Here is a 20,502-nt window from a genome sequence, read left to right on the forward strand (position 1 = left end):
TTCTCGACTGTCCATGCAAGATCCTGCCATGGCCTCTCCCTGGGCAGGCCAGTCAGACATCCTGTGCTGTGGCAGAGAGAAGGAACAGTGCTGACTGTCCCATCACCTGCAATAGCTGTGGCTGCTGCTCTGAGTGCTTGGCATGGTTCCTAACATCCACTCTTCTTTGCCGGTCACAGGTACCAAACCAAGGACATCCTGGCCTAGAAAGGCCCTGCTCATCCTGGGGTTCCTCTTTGCTTTGGCTGTGATTGCCTTAGTCGCGATGGCAGTGAGTCAGAACAAGCCACTCCCAAAGAATATTAAGGTACTGTGAAGGAGCCATTACAAGAGAAACAGCATAACTGGGTGGGCCATGGGTAGTTCCAAGACACCCCTGAATTTTCATGTGTTTCACCCGCCATCTTTTGGGCCTTGCTAATTCCCTCTGTTATCTTCCTGAACCTCAAGCATTTTCTCTTCTCAATTTCCCTGTAAAAACAAGCCCATTTCTGGTGGTCTTCATAGGTAAATCTGCACTAACCCACCGGTTAGTTCCATTTGTGACACTATAGCTTCCAAGTTCGTACTCCCTTTCACAGGTGCCAGCTTCCTCCGGGCCCCCAAGGGTGCTCAACCTCCCACCCCACCTCTTCCCACGCAGATCATCCCCCCTCCCCCTCAGCACCTCCTGCACGCCACAGAACAGTTGATCGGAGCAGTCAGGAGGCACTGGGAGGGAGGGGGAGGAGTTGATTGATGGGGCCACAGACGGACGGGAGGCTCCAGTGGGGAGCTTGCTGCTGGTGGGTGCTGAGCACTGACTAATTTTTTTCCAGGGTGCTCTAGTGATCTGCCCCATTCCTGGGGGCACCCAATACTATCAGTGTCTCTACTGATGCTTAGTGTATGCAGCTCAGAGCCAGCTGTCATAGAGAAATCCTGGAGCACTGGGCCTGGGGCAAGATCTGAGGCCTGAACCAGAGGCTGTGAACCAAAGTCAGGCCATGGATTAAAGCAGATGCTCACAAGTTCACTGCCCAGTACACGACCTTGGCAAAGTTGTTGCTAGTGTACAATGCACTAGACATTGACATAAGTATATTCCAGCTAGTGCAGATCCATCCCCATTTAGCACAAGATAAGATGGTTTGACAGAATAATGAATGGGGAGGTTTTGTCCAAGATATCAGGAACAAGGGGAGGTAACAAACAAATACCATGAAACACATAAGGTGGTATATTCTTGTTTGTCGTGGCCTATAAGTGTCGGGGTACTTTGCCTTAATTCTTTGTTCGGCCAAGGGGACAGCAGAAATTCCTGCTGCTGACTGAACTGTTCCTTGCCATAAGGCACTCGTGTTAGTGTACTGGTAACCACCGAGGCAGGGCGCTAGAACTATGTCTTGGCAATAAACCTGGCCAAGTGCCTGTGTCACTGAACCGTGCCTGTGGTCTTTCTTTATGAGTAAGAGGAAAGTCTGCTGAATGAGTGGGTTGTACTCGAGGTCTGCAAACGAGCTGTCTGTGCGGAGCTGGACAGCACGCTGAAAAACACACACACAAGTTGACTGACAACCCTGGCACTAGGCATAAGCAGACTAAACAATTGCTTAGGGCTCTGAGCAGCTCAAGGGGGGTCCCCTATTCACTTTTTATTATAAGAACTTGCCTGTTTCAGTATTGGGGTGGGGGATATTTCTGCTCAGGGTCCCCAATGGGCTAGCATCACCTCTGCTGTAGCTACACTTACTAGTGCTCCCAGTAAGTGAAGAGTGCTCTTGTCCCACTGTCTGGCCCCACTGACTACTATTCACAGTGTCCCGTGCATTGGTCCAGAGATAACTGGTTTGTTTTATCCACAGTACGGGATTGTGCTGGATGCTGGTTCGTCTCACACTAACTTGTACGTGTATAAGTGGCCAGCGGAGAAGGAGAATGACACTGGGGTGGTGCACCAGGTGGAAGTGTGTAAAGTAGAAGGTAAGCCACGAGGGAGGAGGAAGGGGGGAACAGGAGGGGCGATGAGGTGATGAACAGAGAGTGCAGGAGGAGGAGGAGATGGTGAAAATAATGTAATGCTTGTCAACTGGTACAGCTTCCAACCTGCCCTAAATCACTCCTCACCTGTGTAGAGGCCAACTTGCCTCTCCTGTCTGGTTTTGTTAATGCAGAAATCAACAGTAAAATGACACAAAACTAAGCTCTTACCGTCTTCTCAGTGTGGGCTATGCCTAGATTCTGCCCTCAGGACTGCTCCATCCCCATTCTAGATCCTGTCTACCAGAGATCCACTTCCATTTCCCTCATAGCCTGGTGGGGTAAAATGCCATCTGCTGCAGTGAGTGCGCAGAATTCAACTAACTTTTGCAGCAGAGTCAGCACCTGCTAACGGGGAGGTGCAAACATCACCATCCTGTTAGACACCTACTAGCCAGAGCTTTCTATAACCTTGCAAAACAGATAAAATATCCTCAATCGAATCGCAGTGCCATAGAAAAAAATCTCTGCGGCAGAAGTGACCTCTGGGGATTCCAGAAGAAATCCCAGCAGGCTGCTGAGAAGTCACCCAGTCTTACTGACCGGAACTGCTGTGTCAAGTACATCCAGGACTGGTCAATACAGTGCATCTCTGATCACATCTACCTTATTTTCCATACAGTTGAACTGTCTAATATGCTCTATAAGAGAAGCACCACATTATCTGCATATAAACATAACTCCAGTTCATCATGGCAGCTGGTGTGTCTGTAATCTGTATTCCTTGATTAGTTCTTAAACATAAGAATGGCCAAATGAGCTATTAAATAACCATATAGACCCAGACACGCAGATCATATTCAGGTTGGCAATACTTTCTTAAAGTCATCATGTAAATGGGCCTTTGTGTGATCCAGGAAGCTCTTGGCAGGGCTGGCCCTAGACCAAATGTGCTCCAGGCGAGGAGCATCTTTGCCGCGCGCCCCCCGCCCCCTTGATTTGTTAAACTTTTGAATACCTTATTTTTTACAGTTACACAATAAAACAAGGTTCACAATGTCACAGTTGGGTTCGCACTTCACTTCAGTTCATTCTTATATCTCACTGACTGGCGATGCCCCGCCCCTTAGCTATCCGCACGGGCATGGCTGACATCATTCTAGGAGGTTCGAAGAAAATGTAGTTTCCAGAAAGTCTGGAAAGTTCCACAAGATTCTACAAAGGTCCAGAACATTCTAGGAGGTTAGTGAAAAATGAATCCACATACAGAATACCTGAAACATTTTACTTCAAACACTCTATTTTCCCTTTTGTTGCTAACAACAAAAACAGCACTCCGAGCCTGGCATCCCTCACACCTGACATCCCAAGTGCTTGCCTGGGTCACCTGCCCCTAAATCAAGCCCTGGTTCTTGGTGCCAGCTGGCATAGGGCACCAGGGGTGCATAGGGTTTTACAGGAATCCCCTGGGTCAGATGCATATTAAGGTAACCAAAGAATGACATGTAAGGTCTCTGTCAAGAGCCAGAGCCCCCTGGTCATCATAATCTCTTTGAAATGCATATCCGGATAATATTTAAAGAGTTTTGTATCTATACTGGAAATTATGTTCTCATACCCTTGGAGTTAAGGCAAGTAACCATGAGATGACAGGCCTTAAACAGAGTCCTTTGAAGCAGGAGATAGCAGACATTTATCTCCTGTCTGGTCATTGTGTCTCACAACATATGCGTATGGAGCCAGATGCTGATTAGAAGATTGCAAAGTTGACAAGAAAGGGCAGTCACAGGAAAAACAATCAGCGGAGGGTGACCTGTTTATGAAAAAGAACAAAGGATGGTTCTGATATAAGTAAAGACAGCAAGAGACACCCTGCAGCCTTCTCCTAGGCAATAAGCTGACAGGTTGCTTGTCTCATAAAAAGGGATCAGAGCCTGCCTGGCTGGAAAACACTGGCGAGCAATACTTCATTAGACATGAGAGCAGCAGCAGTAGGTGAGATCAGTTGAAGCAGCCAAGCTAGGAGTGCATACAGGAGTAGGTATCAAGGTATGTGGAATGGTGGGCCCTTTTATTCTCGTATTTTCTGTTCTGATAGTGCAAAGAACCTGAGCCTGAACAGGGAAAGTCCAGGCATTTCCATGATGGGAGCAGAGGATGTTACGTCTGTTTATTTTTGTTGGGTTTTTTTACATTGCTATTTGGAGTTTATTGGTTTTAAGAAATTGTAAATGTCATTAATGGGGTGTATAAATACCAACATGGTAGCTGGTGAAAGATGATGTCTGTGCTGGATCAGGCAGGAGATGAGGTGACGGTACAGTAACTCCTCAGTAACATTGTAGTTATGTTCCTCAAAAATGCGACTTTAAGTGAAACGATGTTAAGCTAATCCAATTTCCCCATAAGAATTAATGTAAATAGGGGGGGTTAGGTTCCAGGGAATTTTTTTTGCCAGACAAAAGGCATTATATACATTTTAAACCTGCGCCATCAGTTATACTGGAACCACCTCCAGTCATGGGGGGCTCCAAGGTACCTGAACCAGCTGCCAGAGAGCCAGAAGGGCAGGAAGACCCTGTCCCACAAGCCGCCTCCTCCTCGCCAGACGAGGCGGTGGTGGGCACCACCACCACCCTTCTGGCGATGGACACCAGGACCTTAGAAGAGTGACCCTAAACCTGAATCTCTTGGAAAAGTGGAAGCGTTTTTCCATCTGGTCTCTGCAGAGGGGCACCGAACCACAGCTAGCGCCAATTCCCCTTGTTTTGCACTACCTGTTATACCTCAAGCAGCAGGGATTGGCAATATCATCTCTTAGGGTACACCTGGCTGCCATTTCAGCCTTCCACCCGGGGGCAGCTGGTAGGTCAGTCTTCGGCAATCCCATGGTGGGCTGGTTTCTCAAGGGCTTGGACAGACTTTATCCCCAGGTACGATGGCCCATTCCCCAGTGGGACCTCAACCTGGTCCTGTCCATGCTCATGGGGCCTGCTTTCAATCCCATGGCGACCTGCCCTCTGTCCTACCTTTCCTGGAAGGTGGCCTTTCTGGTGGCCATAACCTCGGCCAGAAGGGTATCCGAGCTCAGAGTGCTGACTTCCGAGCCCTCCTTTACAGTCTTTTATAAAGACAAGGTGCAGCTACACCCTCACCCTGCGTTTCTGCCAAAGGTAGTCTTCCAGTTTCATGAGAACCAAGACGTATTTTTACCTGTGTTCTTCCCTAAGCCTCATGCAAGTAACAAAGAACACATGTTCCATTCCCTGGATGTCAGGAGTGCCCTAGCATTCTACACTGAGCACACAAAGCCATTTCATAAGTCATCGCAGCTCTTTATTGCAATCGCAGAAAGGATGAGGGGGCTCCTGATCTCATCTCAGCACATTTAATCGTGGATCACATCCTGTATCAGGACTTGCTACGACCTGGCAAAACTTCCAGCCCCTTCGCTTACGGCACACTCCACAAGAGCACAGGTGTCGTCCGCAGCGTTCCTGGCGCAGGTCCCTATCCAGGACATATGCAAGGCAGCAACGTGATCTTCCATCCACACCTTCACATCACACTACACCATTACCCAGCAGGCGAGGGGCGATGCAGCCTTTGGTAGGGCAGTCCTGCTCTCAGCAACCGGGTGAACTCCGACCCCTCCCCCAGGGAAACTACTTGGAAGTCACCTATTGGAACGCACATGAGCAAGCACTCAAAGAAGAAAAAACTGTTACCTACCTCTAGTAACTGTTGTTCTTTGAGATGTGTTGCTCATGTCTATTCCAAATCCCACCCACCTCCCCTCTGTCGGAGTGTTCCAGCAAGAAGGAACTGAGCAGGCAGCAGGTTGGCAGGGACCTATATACACCACCATGAAGGTGCCACAGCAGGGGTCTCAACAGCCGACCCGACGGGTACCGTTAGGGGAAAAACCTTCCAATGATCATGAATGCAGCGCACGCACATGAGCAACGCATCTTGAAGAACAGCAGTTACGAGAGATAAGTAACCGTTTTTTCTCAGAGCAGAGAGACTCCAAGATGCATGGCCTGAAGGACTCCCAGGCGACCATGAAGTCTCTGGGTGTGCACACCCCTGCTACCCAGCATAAACACTTCAAACTGCAGCCTCAACAGCAGCACTCCTACCCTCCTCTACCCAGACAAGACTTCTATAGACGGAGGTGTAGGAATGGCAGGCGCAGACCATCACACCCCACATCAGGTCAGGGCCAGGGCCCGACCAAACCTTCCTCGGGCTCTAAGCAGGTCTTTTGAAGGGACTCCCAAGGACGGCACACCCGCCATGGCACTGGATCCTTCCCCTTGTTTTATGAATCATCTATCCCACTTCTACCGTGCTTGGTCCCAAACAACATCAGACCACTGGGTCCTTCGCACAGTAGAGGTGGGATATTCGCTCCAATTCTGCTCCTCCCCTCCTTCCCCGTCCCTCTTCATGGACCCCTCTCACAAGCAACTCCTTATCCAGGAGGTGCAATTGCTCCTCACCATAGGGGCAGTGGAAGAGGTTCCTCGGGAGCTAAGGGACAGGGGATTCTAGTCCTGTAATTTCCTAATCCCCAAGGCAAAGGAGGGTCTCAGACCTATTTTAGACTTGAGAGAACTCAACCAGTTCATGGTGAAGTTGAAGTTCCGCATGGTTTCCCTGAGCACGATAATCCCTTCCCTGGATCTGGGAGACTGGTATGGCACCCTTGACATGAAAGACATACTTTCACACAGCCATTCGGCCTGCGCACAGACGGTGCCTATGGTTTGTGGTCAACCACAAACATTATCCGTTCATGGTCCTCCCATTCTGTCTATCAACGTCTCTCTGAGTGTTCACCAAGTGTATGTCAGTCATAGCAGCCTTCCTCCGCAGGAGGCAGCTGCAGGTATATCCCTGCCTCGACGACTGGTTAATACGGGGGCGTGCCAGGGAGCAGGTAGTGTCTCAAGTCCAATTAATTAGATTCACTTTTGAGAGACTGGGACTCTTCCTCAACATGAACAAGTCAACCTTATCACCGACCCAAAGAATAGAATTCATTGGGGCAGTGCTGGACTCAGTACAGGCAAAGGCACTGCTGCCAGAGACCCGGTTCCAAGCCATAGAATTATAGAATATCAGGGTTGGAAGGGACCTCAGGAGGTCATCTAGTCCAACCCCCTGCTCAAAGCAGGACCAATTCCCAACTAAATCATCCCAGCCAGGGCTTTGTCAACCCTGACCTTAAAAGCCTCTAAGGAAGGATATTCCACCACCTCCCTAGGTAACCCATTCCAGTGCTTCACCACCTCCTAGTGATAAAGGTTTTCCTAATATCCAACCTAAACTTCCCACACTGCAACTTGAGACCATTACTCCTTGTTCTGTCATCAGGTACCACTGAGAACAGTCTAGATCCATCCTCTTTGGAACCCCCTTTCAGGTAGTTGAAAGCAGCTATCAAATCCCCTCTCATTCTTCTCTTCTGCAGACTAAACAATCCCAGTTCCCTCAGCTGCTCCTCATAAGTCATGTGCTTCAGCCCCCTAATCACCTCTGCCATGTTTTACATCAAAAAACAGGACGGAGCCCGTTCCTTCCCCCATGTCAGGAAGCCCTTCAGCTATGGGAGTTGTGCATAGCCCACTCCATTCACCTGGAGGTGTCACATCTCCTGGGAGCACAGAATGAACTAGTGGATCACCTCAGCAGGTCATTCCAGACGGATAGACCACTCATTGCAGATGTTATACATTCCATCTTCCAAAGGTGGGGGTTTCCCCAGGTAGATCTGTTTGCCACCCGGAGCAACAGAAAGTGCCCAACATTCTGCTCCTTCCAGAAACACAGCCCGGGCTTGATCTCGGATGTATTCATGCTACCCTGGGGGGACTGCCTCGCGTATGCCTTTCCACCGGTCCCACTCGTATACAAGGTACTGCTCACGATCCGCAGAGACAAGGCAGAAATAATTCTGTTGGCCCCAGCATGGCCATGTCAACATTGGTACACCACGCTTCTGGAGCTGTCCGTGGACACTCTGATCCTGCTACTGCTTTACCCAGATCTCATCACCCAGGACCACAGTCACCTTCACCACCCAGACCTCCAGTCCCTCCATCTCATGGCATGGAAGCTTCATGGTTAAACCCAATGGAGCTCCTGTGCTCGGAACCAATAAGGCAGGTTCTGCTTGGCAGCAGGAAACCATCCACCAGAGCCACTTATCTAGCTAAGTGAAAGAGGTTCACATGCTGATGTGCCCAGCATCACACACTTCCACTCCAGGCGCCTATACCACTCATTCTGGATTACCTCCTGCACCTGAAACAACAGGGCCTAGCAGGGTCATCCATCAGGTTACACCTCGCTGCTATATCTGCCTTCCACCCAGGAGAGTTGGGGCGTTCCGTGTTCGCCAACCCTATGGTAGGCTGTGTATCTATTGGGTTTCCAGGAAACGGGGTGGGCGAAGCCCGCCCCATGCTAATGGATCCCCCCCAGCCTAAGGGGAGGTTCCACAGGGCCTCAGAAACCCACCAATTGCGGGGGACAACTAATAAAAGAACAGGGACAGGAGTGTGGTCAAAGGGTCATAAGAAGGGAGCCTGACAGGGACACCGAGCAGAGAACCCCGGACAGCGCCCACTGCTCCTCGAAGGCGTCAAGGGAGCCAGTGGATGCCGCCCAGAGGAACTCTGCCCAGAGACGTGAACGGACTTGGTAGGCTGTGTAGCAGAGTGGATCCCTGCTCCGGGTTTTTAAGGGGTTTAAAAGCAGCTTGGCAGGGCTTGAGCTGCTGCTCTCAAAGCTGGGCTGATTGGGGAAGTAGCCGCAGCTGGGCCACACCCCAATCAGGCCACAGCTGGCCCCTATAAAAGGCTGTGAGCCAGGAACCCAGTCAGTCTCTCTCTCTCTCCCTTCAGAGAGAGAAGGGCCTGGCTGCAGGGAATTGAGACAAGGTACCTAGGGTGAAGCAGGGCTGGGGAAAGGCTGAGGAGCTGGGGAAGCGCCAGCCTAGAAAACCCCAGGCTGCGGCCTAGTATAGGGCAAAAGGTACTGGGGGTTGCAGGGGGCAACCTAGGGGTAGGCCAAGGCAGCAGGTCCAAACCCCCTTTGCCGATGATGAGTACTGGATACTGCAGTCTGCCCCAGTGAACGGGGGCTAGATAGAGACTGGGCAGTAGCCACTACTGAGGCGAAGTGGGGATAGTAGGGTGAGGGGTCCCTGAGGAGGGGAGACCCAGAGAAAAAGGGGTTACTGCCAAGGGGCAGCACCCCATGTGAAAGGGCACCAGGGTCCTGGGAGGGACACGGGGGCCAGCACTAAACAGGTGGATCACCAGCCTGCAGAGGGCGCTCCAGGGCTGGAAAGAGCTAATTCCCCAAAGTCACCAGCAGGAGGCGCCGCAGGGGTGAGTCGGACCTGTTACACGCTGTTTCCTCAAGGGCCTGGAAAGATTATATCCACAGACTCGAAGACCTGTGCCTGCATGGGACCTCAGTCTGGTCCTCTCCAGACTAATGGGGTCCCCCCTTTCAAGCCATTGGTGACTTACTCCCTTCTGTATTTGTTGCGGAAGGTGGCATTCCTGGTTGTCATCACATCGGCTAGGAGGGTGTCCAAGGTAAAAGTGCTAACCTCTGACCCATCATACATGGTGGGGGAGGGATAGCTCAGTGGTTTGAGCATTGGCCTGCTAAACCCAGGGTTGTGAGTTCAATCCTTGAGGGGGCCATTTAGGGATCTGCAGCAAAATCAGTACCTGGTCCTGCTAGTGAAGGCAGGGGCTGGACTCGCTGACCTTTCAAGGTCCCTTCCAGTTCTAGGAGATTGGTATATCTCCAATTATATTATTATTATTATTATGGTCTTCCACAAGGACAAGGTGCAACTCAGGCCTCACCCAGCCTTCCTTCCCAAGGTTGTGTCCCAATTTCATACTAGCCAAGACATTTTTCTACCAGTCTTCTATCTCAAGCCTCATACCAGTGCATAGGAGCAGAGGCTTCACTCACCGGATGTCCAGCGTGCACTAGCATTCTACATCTACCACACTAAACCTTTCAGGAAATCAAACCAGCTGTTCGTTGCGGTGGCAGACCGGATGAAAGGGCTCCCAGTCTCTTCCCAATGCATTTCTTCCTGGATCACGGACTGCATCCACACATGCTACGAGCTGGCTAAGGTCCCAGCCCCAGCTGTTATCGCACAATTCACAAGGGCACAAGCTTTGTCAACAGCTTTCCTGGCCCAGATCCCCATTCAGGAGATCTGCAGAGCAGCAACCTGGTCATCGATGCATACGTGTACCACTCACTATGCTATCACCCAGCATTCCAGAGATGATGCAGCATTTGGCAGAGCAGTGCTCCAATTGGAAGTTCCTTAACTCTGACCCCACGTCCGGGGGAGAACTTGGGAATCACCTGATTGGAATCAAAATGAACAACCATTCGAAGAAGAAAAACTGTCGTTCTTTGAGATGTGTTGTTAGCTGGCAAGAAGGAACTGAAGGGGGGTCGGGTCGGCGGGGTCATATATTGAGTGCCATGAAGGTGTCACTCCCGGGGGCTCCACAGCTGACCCGATGGGAGCTGCTAAGGGAAAACATTCTGATGACCATGCACACAATGCATGCACACCTGATTGGAATGGACGTGAACAACACATCTCGAAGAACAACAGTTATGAGAAGGTGAGTAACTGTTTTTTTCCAGGTTTCAGAGTGGTAACCGTGTTAGTATGTATCAGCAAAAACAACGAGGAGTCCTTGTGGCACCTTAGAGACTAACACATAAGAACATAAGAAAGGCCGTACCGGGTCAGATCAAAGGTCCATCTAGCCCAGTATCTGTCTACCGACAGTGGCCAATGCCAGGTGCCCCTGAGGGAGTGAACCTAACAGGCAATGATCAAGTGATCTCTCTCCTGCCATCCGTCTCCATCCTCTGACGAACAGAGGCTAGGGACACCATTCTTACCCATCCTGGCTAATAGCCATTTATGGACTTAGCCACCATGAATTTATCCAGTCCCCTTTTAAACATTGTTATAGTCCTAGCCTTCACAACCTCCTCAGGTAAGGAGTTCCACAAGTTGACTGTGCGCTGCGTGAAGAAGAACTTCCTTTTATTTGTTTTAAACCTGCTGCCTATTCATTTCATTTGGTGACCCCTAATTCTTGTATTATGGGAATAAGTAAATAACTTTTCCTTATCCACTTTCTCAACATCACTCATGATTTTATATACCTCTATCATGTCCCCCCTTAGTCTTCTCTTTTCCAAACTGAAGAGTCCTAGCCTCTTTAATCTTTCCTCATATGGGACCCTCTCTAAACCCCTAATCATTTTAGTTGCTCTTTTCTGAACCTTTTCTAGTGCTAGAATATCTTTTTTGAGGTGAGGAGACCACATCTGTACACAGTATTCGAGATGTGGGCGTACCATGGATTTATATAAGGGCAATAATATATTCTCAGTCTTATTCTCTATCCTCTTTTTAATGATTCCTAACATCCTGTTTGCTTTTTTGACCGCCTCTGCACACTGCGTGGACATCTTCAGAGAACTATCCACGATAACTCCAAGATCTTTTTCCTGACTCGTTGTAGCTAAATTAGCCCCCATCATGTTGTATGTATAGTTGGGGTTATTTTTTCCAATGTGCATTACTTTACATTTATCCACATGAAATTTAATTTGGTGGCTGAAACAGCTGCCCGTCACGCACAACAAATGTAAAAAGCACCAGAGCTCCTTTATGGAATAGACACACCTGAAACAGCAGGAGCCACCACCCAAAACACAGGCCGCCTGCAAAGGCTGGTTAGGAATCTGAGCTATGTGGGCTGAGGGGTTTGACTGGGGACTGAATGAAAACAGAGGGCTGGGTATTTTTGGAGGGAGTGGGGTGTGTGAGAGAGAGCCAGGAGAAACACCACAGAGAAGGCCCCAAGGAAGTCCCAGAGACAGCCAAAGAAGCACTTACAGTGTGACCCTGAGAAAAAGCTGAGTGAGAGAGAGCAGGAGCACACACTTCTGGGTAGAGAGTTGGTTGGAAAGAAGCTGGGAACTGTGAGCAACACACCTGGGCACATGGAAAAAAACAAAAACAATGAGGAGTCCTTGTGGCACCTTAGAGACTAACACATGTATTTGGGCATAAGCTTTTGTGGGCTAGAACCGACTTCATCAGATGCATGGAGTGGAAAATACAGTAGCAGGTATATACACATAGCACATGAAAAGATGGGAGTTGCCATACCACGTGGGGGCTCAGTCTAACGAGACAATTCAATTAACAGTAGAATACCGAGGGAGGAAAAATCACTTGTGTAGTGGTAATGAGGGTGGCCCATTTCAAACAGTTGACAAGAAGGTGGGCTATAGGTGATGGAACGCCACTAGCTATCACCTACGGCCCCCAACTAAAACCTCTCCAGCGCATCATCAAGGATCTACAACCTATCCTGAAGGACGATCCCTCACTCTCACAGACCTTGGGGGACAGGCCAGTCCTCACTTACAGACAGCCCCCCAACCTGAAGCAAATACTCACCAGCAACTACACACCACACAACAAAAACAGTAACCCAGGAACCAATCCTGCAACAAACCCTGGTGCCATCTCTGTCCGCATATCTATTCAAGGGACACCATCATAGAGCCTAACCACATCAGTCACACCATCAGGGGCTCGTTCACCTGCACATCTACCAGTGTGATATATGCCATCATGTGCCAGCAATGCCCCACAACCGGACAGTCTCTACGCAAAAGAATAAATGGACACAAATCTGACATCAGGAAGTATAACATTCAAAAACCAGTAGGAGAACACTTCAACCTCCCTGGTCACTCAATAACAGACTTAAAAGTGGCAATTCTTCAACAAAAAAACTTCAAAAACAGACTCCAGTGTGAAACTGCAGAACTGGAATTAATTTGCAACCTAGACACCATTAAATTAGGCCTGAATAAAGACTGGGAGTGGATGGGTCATTACAAAAACTAATTTTACCATACTAATTTCCCCCTACTGTTACTCACACCTTCTTGTCAACTGTTTGAAATGGGCCACCCTCATTACCACTACACAAGTGATTTTTCCTCCCTTGGTATTCTACTGTTAATTGAATTGTCTCGTTAGACTGAGCCCCCACTTGGTAAGGCAACTCCCATCTTTTCATGTGCTATGTATATATACACCTGCTACTGTATTTTCCACTCCATGCATCTGATGAAGTGGTTCTAGCCCACAAAAGCTTATGCCCAAATACATGTGTTAGTCTCTAAGGTGCCACAAGGACTCCTCATTGTTTTTGTTTTTTTCCATGTGCCCAGGTGTGTTGCTCACAGTTCCCAGCTTCTTTCCAACCAACACTCTACCCAGAAGTGTGTGCTCCTGCTCTCTCTCACTCAGCTTTTTCTCAGGGTCACACTGTAAGTGCTTCTTTGGCTGTCTCTGGGACTTCCTTGGGGCCTTCTCTGTGGTGTTTCTCCTGGCTCTCTCTCACACACCCCACTCCCTCCAAAAATACCCAGCCCTCTGTTTTCATTCAGTCCCCAGTCAAACCCCTCAGCCCACATAGCTCAGATTCCTAACCAGCCTTTGCAGGCGGCCTGTGTTTTGGGTGGTGGCTCCTGCTGTTTCAGGTGTGTCTATTCCATAAAGGAGCTCTGGTGCTTTTTACATTTGTTCTGCGTGACGGGCAGCTGTTTCAGCCACCAGCTTCCATGAAGTTTCACCCACCCACAGCATAAGGATGTGAACACTTACTTGATAGAGGAGGAATTCTTAGCAGTCTATCAGACAAGCTTTAAGGCTGGGTTTAATAGGAGGGCTGCTATTGATGCCTCTGCAGTAGAGGTTAGGAGTAATATGCAGGGTTCACCATGGTGTCTGTAGGAGTCAGTTAAGAGAGCATGAAATGGAATGTCTTATTCTTCCCCTTCTTCCCAGGTCTGGGGATCTCGGGTTACTCCCAGGATACAGAGAAAGCTGGCCTCTCCCTCCAGCACTGCATGAAAAGAGCTCAGGAAGTGGTTCCAGAACAGCAGCACAGAGAGACCCCTGTCTACCTTGGGGCTACAGCTGGAATGCGGCTGCTCAGGTACTGCAGACATGTAGCCTTCACCTTCTCTCAGGCCTGGTCTACACTACACAGTTAGGTGTAATGTCAGTGTGTACACACTACAGCTTTGCTCCTGACAATGTAAGTGCCCTACTACACCAACAATGAGTCCACCTCCATGGGTACATATGGCTTACCTCAGTGTAGTTAGGGTGACAGTGTCTGTGTAGACACTCCGACTGTTGGCTGTCTTGTCAATTTCACAGCAGGTGACTTACGTTTTTAGTAAAAGCAGCAAAGAGTCCTGTGGTAACTTATAGACTAACAGACGTATTGGAGCATGAGCTTTCGTGGGTGAATACCCACGTCATCGGATGCACCCACAAAAGCTCATGCCCCCATACGTCTGTTAGTCTATAAGGTGCCACAGGACTCTTTGCTGCTTTACAGATCCAGACTAACACGGCTACCCCTCTGATACATTTTTAGTGTAGACATACCCTCGGGGACGGGAAATACCCCTTTCCCTGCCCTGACTTTCTTTCCCCATACAGTGCCCATGCACTGTACTGACCCCATTACAGGGAAGCTCAGATGGTGGTAGCATCATCCCAAACTGGCCGATATGAGTGGATGCCTGGACATCTCTTGTATCCTAGTGAAACAGAGGCATATCCCCATCCCTGCTCCTGGCACCTTGGCTGGACAGGTTACTCCCAGATGAGTATTGCCTACAGAGACTCCAAGAAGGTAGTGTGTGGCATGCTGTTTCTTTTGTAGCAGTGATACAATGGCTTGTGAGGGGAATCCCAGGGTGTGATGTCTAAGACTGCAGTTCTTTCATGGAGTTTGCGGAAGTCATAGATTCTGTGACTTTTTCTGCAATGTCCGTGACTTCCACTGCGGCTGGTGCGACTGACCCCAGGGCCACCTGAGCACCCCAGGGCCACTTGAGCACCCCAGGGTCAGCTGCTCAGGTGCCCCACGGCCGGCCTCACCAGACCCTGCTGGAGAAACCCGGGGCCAGCTGCTCTGGCAGTACCTGGGGCCAGCTGCACCAGCCACTGCTCAGGAGGCTCCGGGCAGCTGGCTCTGGGGACCGTGCAAGCAGCGGCTGACTCTGGGGACCGTGCATGCAGTGGTCCCAGGGGTTGCACCAGGGCCAGCCACACCAGCCACTGCTCTGGAGGCTCTGGGCAGCTGGCTCCAAGGACCGCTGGAACAGCGGCTGGTGTAGCTGGCTCTGGGGACCTTCCAAGCAGTGGTCCTGGGGGGCCTGGAGACCACCCGAGCAGCAGTGGTTCCGGGTCAGCTGGAGCAGTAGCTTGGGGTGCCTGGGAGCCGTCCAGAGAGCAGTCCCCAGGAGCAGCAACCAGGGGACAGTCAACCCCCGGCACTGGAGCAGCCCACACCACCCCCATCCGGGCCCCCCCCCCCCCCCGGAGCTGTGGGGCCCAGAAGTAGAGATTTAGTCGTGGGTATTTTTGGTAAAAGTCATGGACAGGTCACAGGCTGTGAATTTTTATTTATTGCCCATGACCTATCCAGAAATACCTGTGACTAAAATACACGTGCCTAAATGTTAGCCTTAGCGATGTCCTCTAATGGGTGTGCTCAGTGGTGTGTGCCTGTGGGGAGTCCTGCCCTGCTTCAGGAAGTGACTGCTGTTATCGGTGGCAACTGAGTGAGCATCAGAAACAGCGGCGGACAAGCTGGGATGGTGAGACAGTAAGGAATGATGTCACTGAGGACATCTCGTGTGTTAGATTCAGCTTGCACTTCTGTCTTACCAAAAGTATCTCAAGTGTGTCCTCGGGGGTAGAGTAAAACCAAGAGGCTGCCGAGAGCTTCTAGACTGGAGTCACTCAGTCCTTTCCTCTATACATCCAGCTTGCAGAACAGAAGTATAGCTGACAGGGTCCTCTCTGCGGTGGAGAAGACGTTGCGCTCATCCCCCTTCAACTTCCAGGGTGCCAGAGTCATCAGTGGTCAGGAAGAAGGAGCCTATGGCTGGATCACCATTAATTACCTGTTGGGCAACTTCAAGCAGGTAATGTATCCAATCGCTGGGGCAGGTGTGGTACTCCTGAAATGTGGGCGGGTGGGACCTCGTAAACCGTACTTGGCAAGAGGGCTCCTGCCAGCACCGGCTTCTCTTACAACCCCTTTCACCAGGGCTCAGAAAGTGACCCCACACAATTCTTCAGCAATCCAGCTTCCAAGGGCTCATTAGGAAACTAAATGCATCAGCTCTCACATGCGAGGTGGTGTCATCATGGGCTCCACACAATTGGTACAAGCACAATTTGTCAGTGCATTGTAACAGAAAGCTTCTAGAATTCTTCCTGCAGTTTCAGCTAGACAAGGTATCCTCCTTTATGTCCTGTCCTAAATCATTGCTGCGTTCTTTTAAACAGTTACTGTGTTCCACCCCAGAGTGGGAGCATTTCAGTGGCTGGCAGAATGATTCCTCTGTATTGTTGGTAAAGTGTTGGGGGTTCTGTGGCATACACGGCACTAGTGAGAGGTGTGTCATATTTTTTTACTATCTCTCATAGGGATCGTTCAGCTGCAGATTGTGTATTCTAACCCTCCCACGGACACCTGCTGTACATCATCTCCTCTCTCTTTTGAGCCCCCATTTTGCCCCCCTATCCTGTTCTCCTCACAACCTGTGCCCTGCTCCAGGTCCCCGTGCCTCCCTTCTGCCCTGTGCTACCTTCTCTCTCTCTCTTCCCAACCTTTCCCCTTACTCCTGTTTCTCTCACCCCCAGGCCAGTAGCCTTGTCTCATTGTCCCTGTTTTCTTTTAAGCCTGGCTGGCTGAACTTTCTGCCTCACCTGAGATCTAGCAGAGGGACATCAGGGGCCCTGGACCTTGGCGGAGCCTCCACCCAAATCACCTTTGTACCGGACCAAGAGCCGATTGAATCTCAGGAGAACTCACTGCACTTTCGTCTCTATGGCAAGAACTACAACGTGTATACGCACAGCTTCCTGTGCTATGGGAAGGACCAGGCTCTGCGCCTGAAGCTGGCCAGTGACCTACAGGCAAGTGTGAGAGCTCCAGAGCTGGTACCTGTGGGGCTGAGAGTTTCTGGACCCTCCCCACATTTGGCATTTGCTTTTTGCACACACCACTGTGGTGCAGCCCAGTGTGGCTGGAACCTGAGCCTCACAACAGTGGATTTCAGTGGGGAAGTCTCATTATCTCTGACTTACAGCCAGGAATAAAGGCCAGAGGTTTCAAACGTGGCCACCAATTTGGGGTGCCTCTGTTCTTGGGTACCCAGCTTGGAGCTATCAGGGGTCTGGTGCTGAGCACCCACAGCTCTGATTGAAGGTAGCAGGAGCTGTGGGTGCTCAGCACCTCTGGAAATCAGGCCCAAAGTATCTCAAACTCCCACTCATTTTGAGTGCCTAACTTTGGAAATGTGGCTGCAGATGACTTGCCTGCAGCCACACAGGAAGCCTGTGGCTGAGCACAACACAGAAAGCAGGACTCCTGAGCACAGAGGATGAGTTTGTGGTTGATATGAGAATCCTGGCGTGTTATATCTGTCCCCAGTTCCAGGGCAGCTTTCTTAGGTCAGTACATCCTGTTGCTGTTTTCATGGTCCCGTTCTCTGGAACTGAGTGCCAATGGCCTGGGTTGTTTTACCTGCAGAGCACACAGAATGGCAGCCTCCTGGATCCCTGCTTTCACCCAGGATATTTGAGGATTATGAATATAAGTGACCTCTACACGAATCCCTGTATAGCTAATGGTGAGCAGCAGCTTCCATTCCCACAGCTTCACCTCCAGGGGAAAGGGGATTACCAAAGGTGCCGAATGACCATCCAGAAGATCTTCAACACTAGCCATTGCCCTTACTCCAGCTGCTCCTTCAATGGGATTTTCCTGCCTCCGTTACAAGGGGAGTTTGGGGTGAGTCTGGATGCCCTGTGGCATGCTCTAACCCAGAGCAGACACAAAGGGTTTGCTTAGGGTATGTTCCCAGGGGGCTGGAGGGAAGACTGAGAGGCACTTGAGGGACTGGGGGCTGTTTATAGTGTGGACTGAGCCTGTAAATGCCACCAGAGAACTCATCTGACCTAGTTATAACAAATCTGGTTTGAGTTGTGTCCACACAGCAGACTTTTGTACATCACAGCTATATGCCACACAAGTTTGTGTCCCGCACCTCCCACACTGCCAGTGTTTGTGTCAGTGCATTCTGGAGAGAGAAAGTGCCTGGAGGTCAGATACCCAGAGTGGCACTGGTAGCTTGCGAGGCAGTGAACTCTGAGATGATCTACAGAGCAAAATAATGCCACAAGACCTGGTGACAGGAGGCCAGCCTGGACCTCTGCCAGGGCCAATGCGCTCTTAGCTGCCCTGATCACTAACCAATCTGACCTGTGTTGTGCATGGGACATAGACCGCTTCTGCCATGTCCCTTCTAACCTCCCCTAGTTCTCTCTTTCCCACCCTCAGCTCTTCATCCCATTTTATTCTCCTTAACTACTTAGTCCAGTCTCCACTCCTCAGATGTCTCATCCGCATCCCACTCTTCTTGCCCTCCAGGGTCCCAGTCTCCCCCTCCACCATCAGTCCCTGTCTCTTTGCCCAGCTAATCCCAGTCCCCACGCCCCAGCTTCTTGTCCAATCTATCTTTTCCACCACCCCATGCAGTCTCCCAGTCTCAGGTGTCTTGCCCAACCAGTCCCGGCCTCCATACCTTCTCGCACAGTTCTCACTACCAGTTTCCTTGCCCAGGCAGTTGCATTGTCCACTCCCCTGTTCTCTGTCCTAGTCTCCCTCCTTCCCCTGGTTCCCAGTCCCGGTCTCTCCCCAGCTCCCATTCCCAGTTTCTCTCTTTTTTTCCCCTCTCCAGTCCCAGCTCCCCAGGCTCCTTGTCACAATCTATGCCTTTCCCCTCCCACAAGACTGGCTCTTGTCTTCTCTGCTTTTGAATCATGTGGTTTCCTCCTCCATGCTGCCTGGGCACCATTAGGAGAGTAATTGAGAGCAGAGGAGAAAGAAGCTCCTTGCTCTCAGTTCCGGTGCCCACCTTGGGCTGGTCCACAGCAGCCAGGAGCTGTAATTGCAGGAAAAGCCTGGCTTCACCCCTGCAGCCCTGGTTTGAACATCCCCACACAGTTGTTCTGTGGGGATGATGCATGCACAGTCTGACACCTGGAGGAACTGTGAGGGGAGGAGGCATGCTCAGTGTGCACAGAATCTTTGGAAATTTTAGCTGCTAAACTTTTTTAGGAAGTCTTTCCTGAATGTGTTCAAACAGATTTTTTTCAAAAGCTTATAACTTGGCCAAATTTGGGCAGATTTTCATGGGAACAAAAGGCACATTGCTGACACCAAGACAACTCCCCTGACAGATTTCAAGTCCCTGCTTGAAAGCATGTGGGTGCTATTGCTTCTCAAGGAAAGAGTTACTAGCATTTTTTTTTAACATCAGAAAAACACTGTATTTTTCCCGAATCTCATTCTTAGAAACATGTTGCCTGAAACTTCAAAAAACAAAACAAACACCCTCCCCCACAACACACTAGCTTGAGGTAGGCACCCGGTGTGGGAACTTTCAAATTTGGCAAAGTTATAAACAACTGAAAAGAGGCTCTTATAATGGGAAGTGTCATGCAAACGTAATAGGCAGTGCTACCAAACCCACCTATAGGAGGCAGTGACTGTTGAGTCGCTCTCCGTTGTTCCACCCCCATGAGAGTGTGAATACTTGGCGCCTATAATCTTGACCCAGCCAGCTGCAAAACCCTCTCCGCAGACACCCAGATGTGCAGACCATGGGCATGTTCATGGAGCCCTATGCAAGCGGGAACTCACCTGCGTGCTGGGATTTCTGTTTACACAAAGACTTTGAATTCACAGTGGGAGCCCCATGCTCTGGCGTCATTGCTCGGATTTGGACTCTGCTTTCCACACTAAGGCTAAGCAGGTTTAAAATTTTCTCCCCTTCCAGGCATTTTCTGCTTTCTACTTTGTGATGAACTTTTTAAACCTGACAACAGAGAAGAGCCCAGTCCCTCTGGACAAAGTGACAAGCGCTGTGGAAAGATTCTGCTCCAGACCTTGGCACAAAGTAAGAGTGTGACCAGCTGCAGCAGCGTGAGGCTCTTGCTCTGCAATAGCACCAGGAGTCAGGGATCAGCCCTGGTGGTGATGGCTGTGTGTGGGAACCAGGCAGCAGGTGTACTTCCCCCCCCCCCCTCACAAACCCCATTGCTAGGGAACCTCTAGACTTGCCATTGTGCAGAATCCTCCTTATGCTGATTTACAGCACGTGTACCTTCTGCACTCTGGCGCTGCTTGCTGTGGTGTCTGTAGGAGTCCTTTCCTGCTCTGCTTTTGGCTAAGTGACATCTCTACTGGTGAGTGGCTGTTAGGAGGGGCCCACACATACATCAATACTTCCCACCATCCATTCAGTGCTAGGAGAGAACTTCTGGAGCATCTGATG

General features: G+C 50.2%; 1 protein-coding gene across 9 annotated transcripts in view; it reads left to right on the plus strand.

Annotated features, from left to right (window-relative positions):
- ENTPD1 (ectonucleoside triphosphate diphosphohydrolase 1) overlaps window positions 1-20,502 on the plus strand; it is a 93,836-nt gene that overhangs the window by 70,578 nt on the left and 2,756 nt on the right. For 8 of the 9 annotated variants that reach the window (XM_039482736.1, XM_039482734.1, XM_039482737.1 and 5 more), the window contains 7 exons: window positions 180-307; window positions 1,845-1,962; window positions 13,916-14,066; window positions 15,918-16,077; window positions 16,841-17,077; window positions 17,694-17,954; window positions 20,005-20,124. In XM_039482736.1, coding sequence (XP_039338670.1) covers window positions 180-307; window positions 1,845-1,962; window positions 13,916-14,066; window positions 15,918-16,077; window positions 16,841-17,077; window positions 17,694-17,954; window positions 20,005-20,124 — 1,175 coding nt within the window. The remainder of the gene's footprint in view (window positions 1-179; window positions 308-1,844; window positions 1,963-13,915; window positions 14,067-15,917; window positions 16,078-16,840; window positions 17,078-17,693; window positions 17,955-20,004; window positions 20,125-20,502) is intronic. The other variant, XM_039482742.1, reaches the window with a different exon arrangement.

The sequence above is a fragment of the Mauremys reevesii genome, linkage group 7, assembly GCF_016161935.1.
Source record: "Mauremys reevesii isolate NIE-2019 linkage group 7, ASM1616193v1, whole genome shotgun sequence".
Lineage (NCBI taxonomy): Eukaryota > Metazoa > Chordata > Testudines > Geoemydidae > Mauremys > Mauremys reevesii.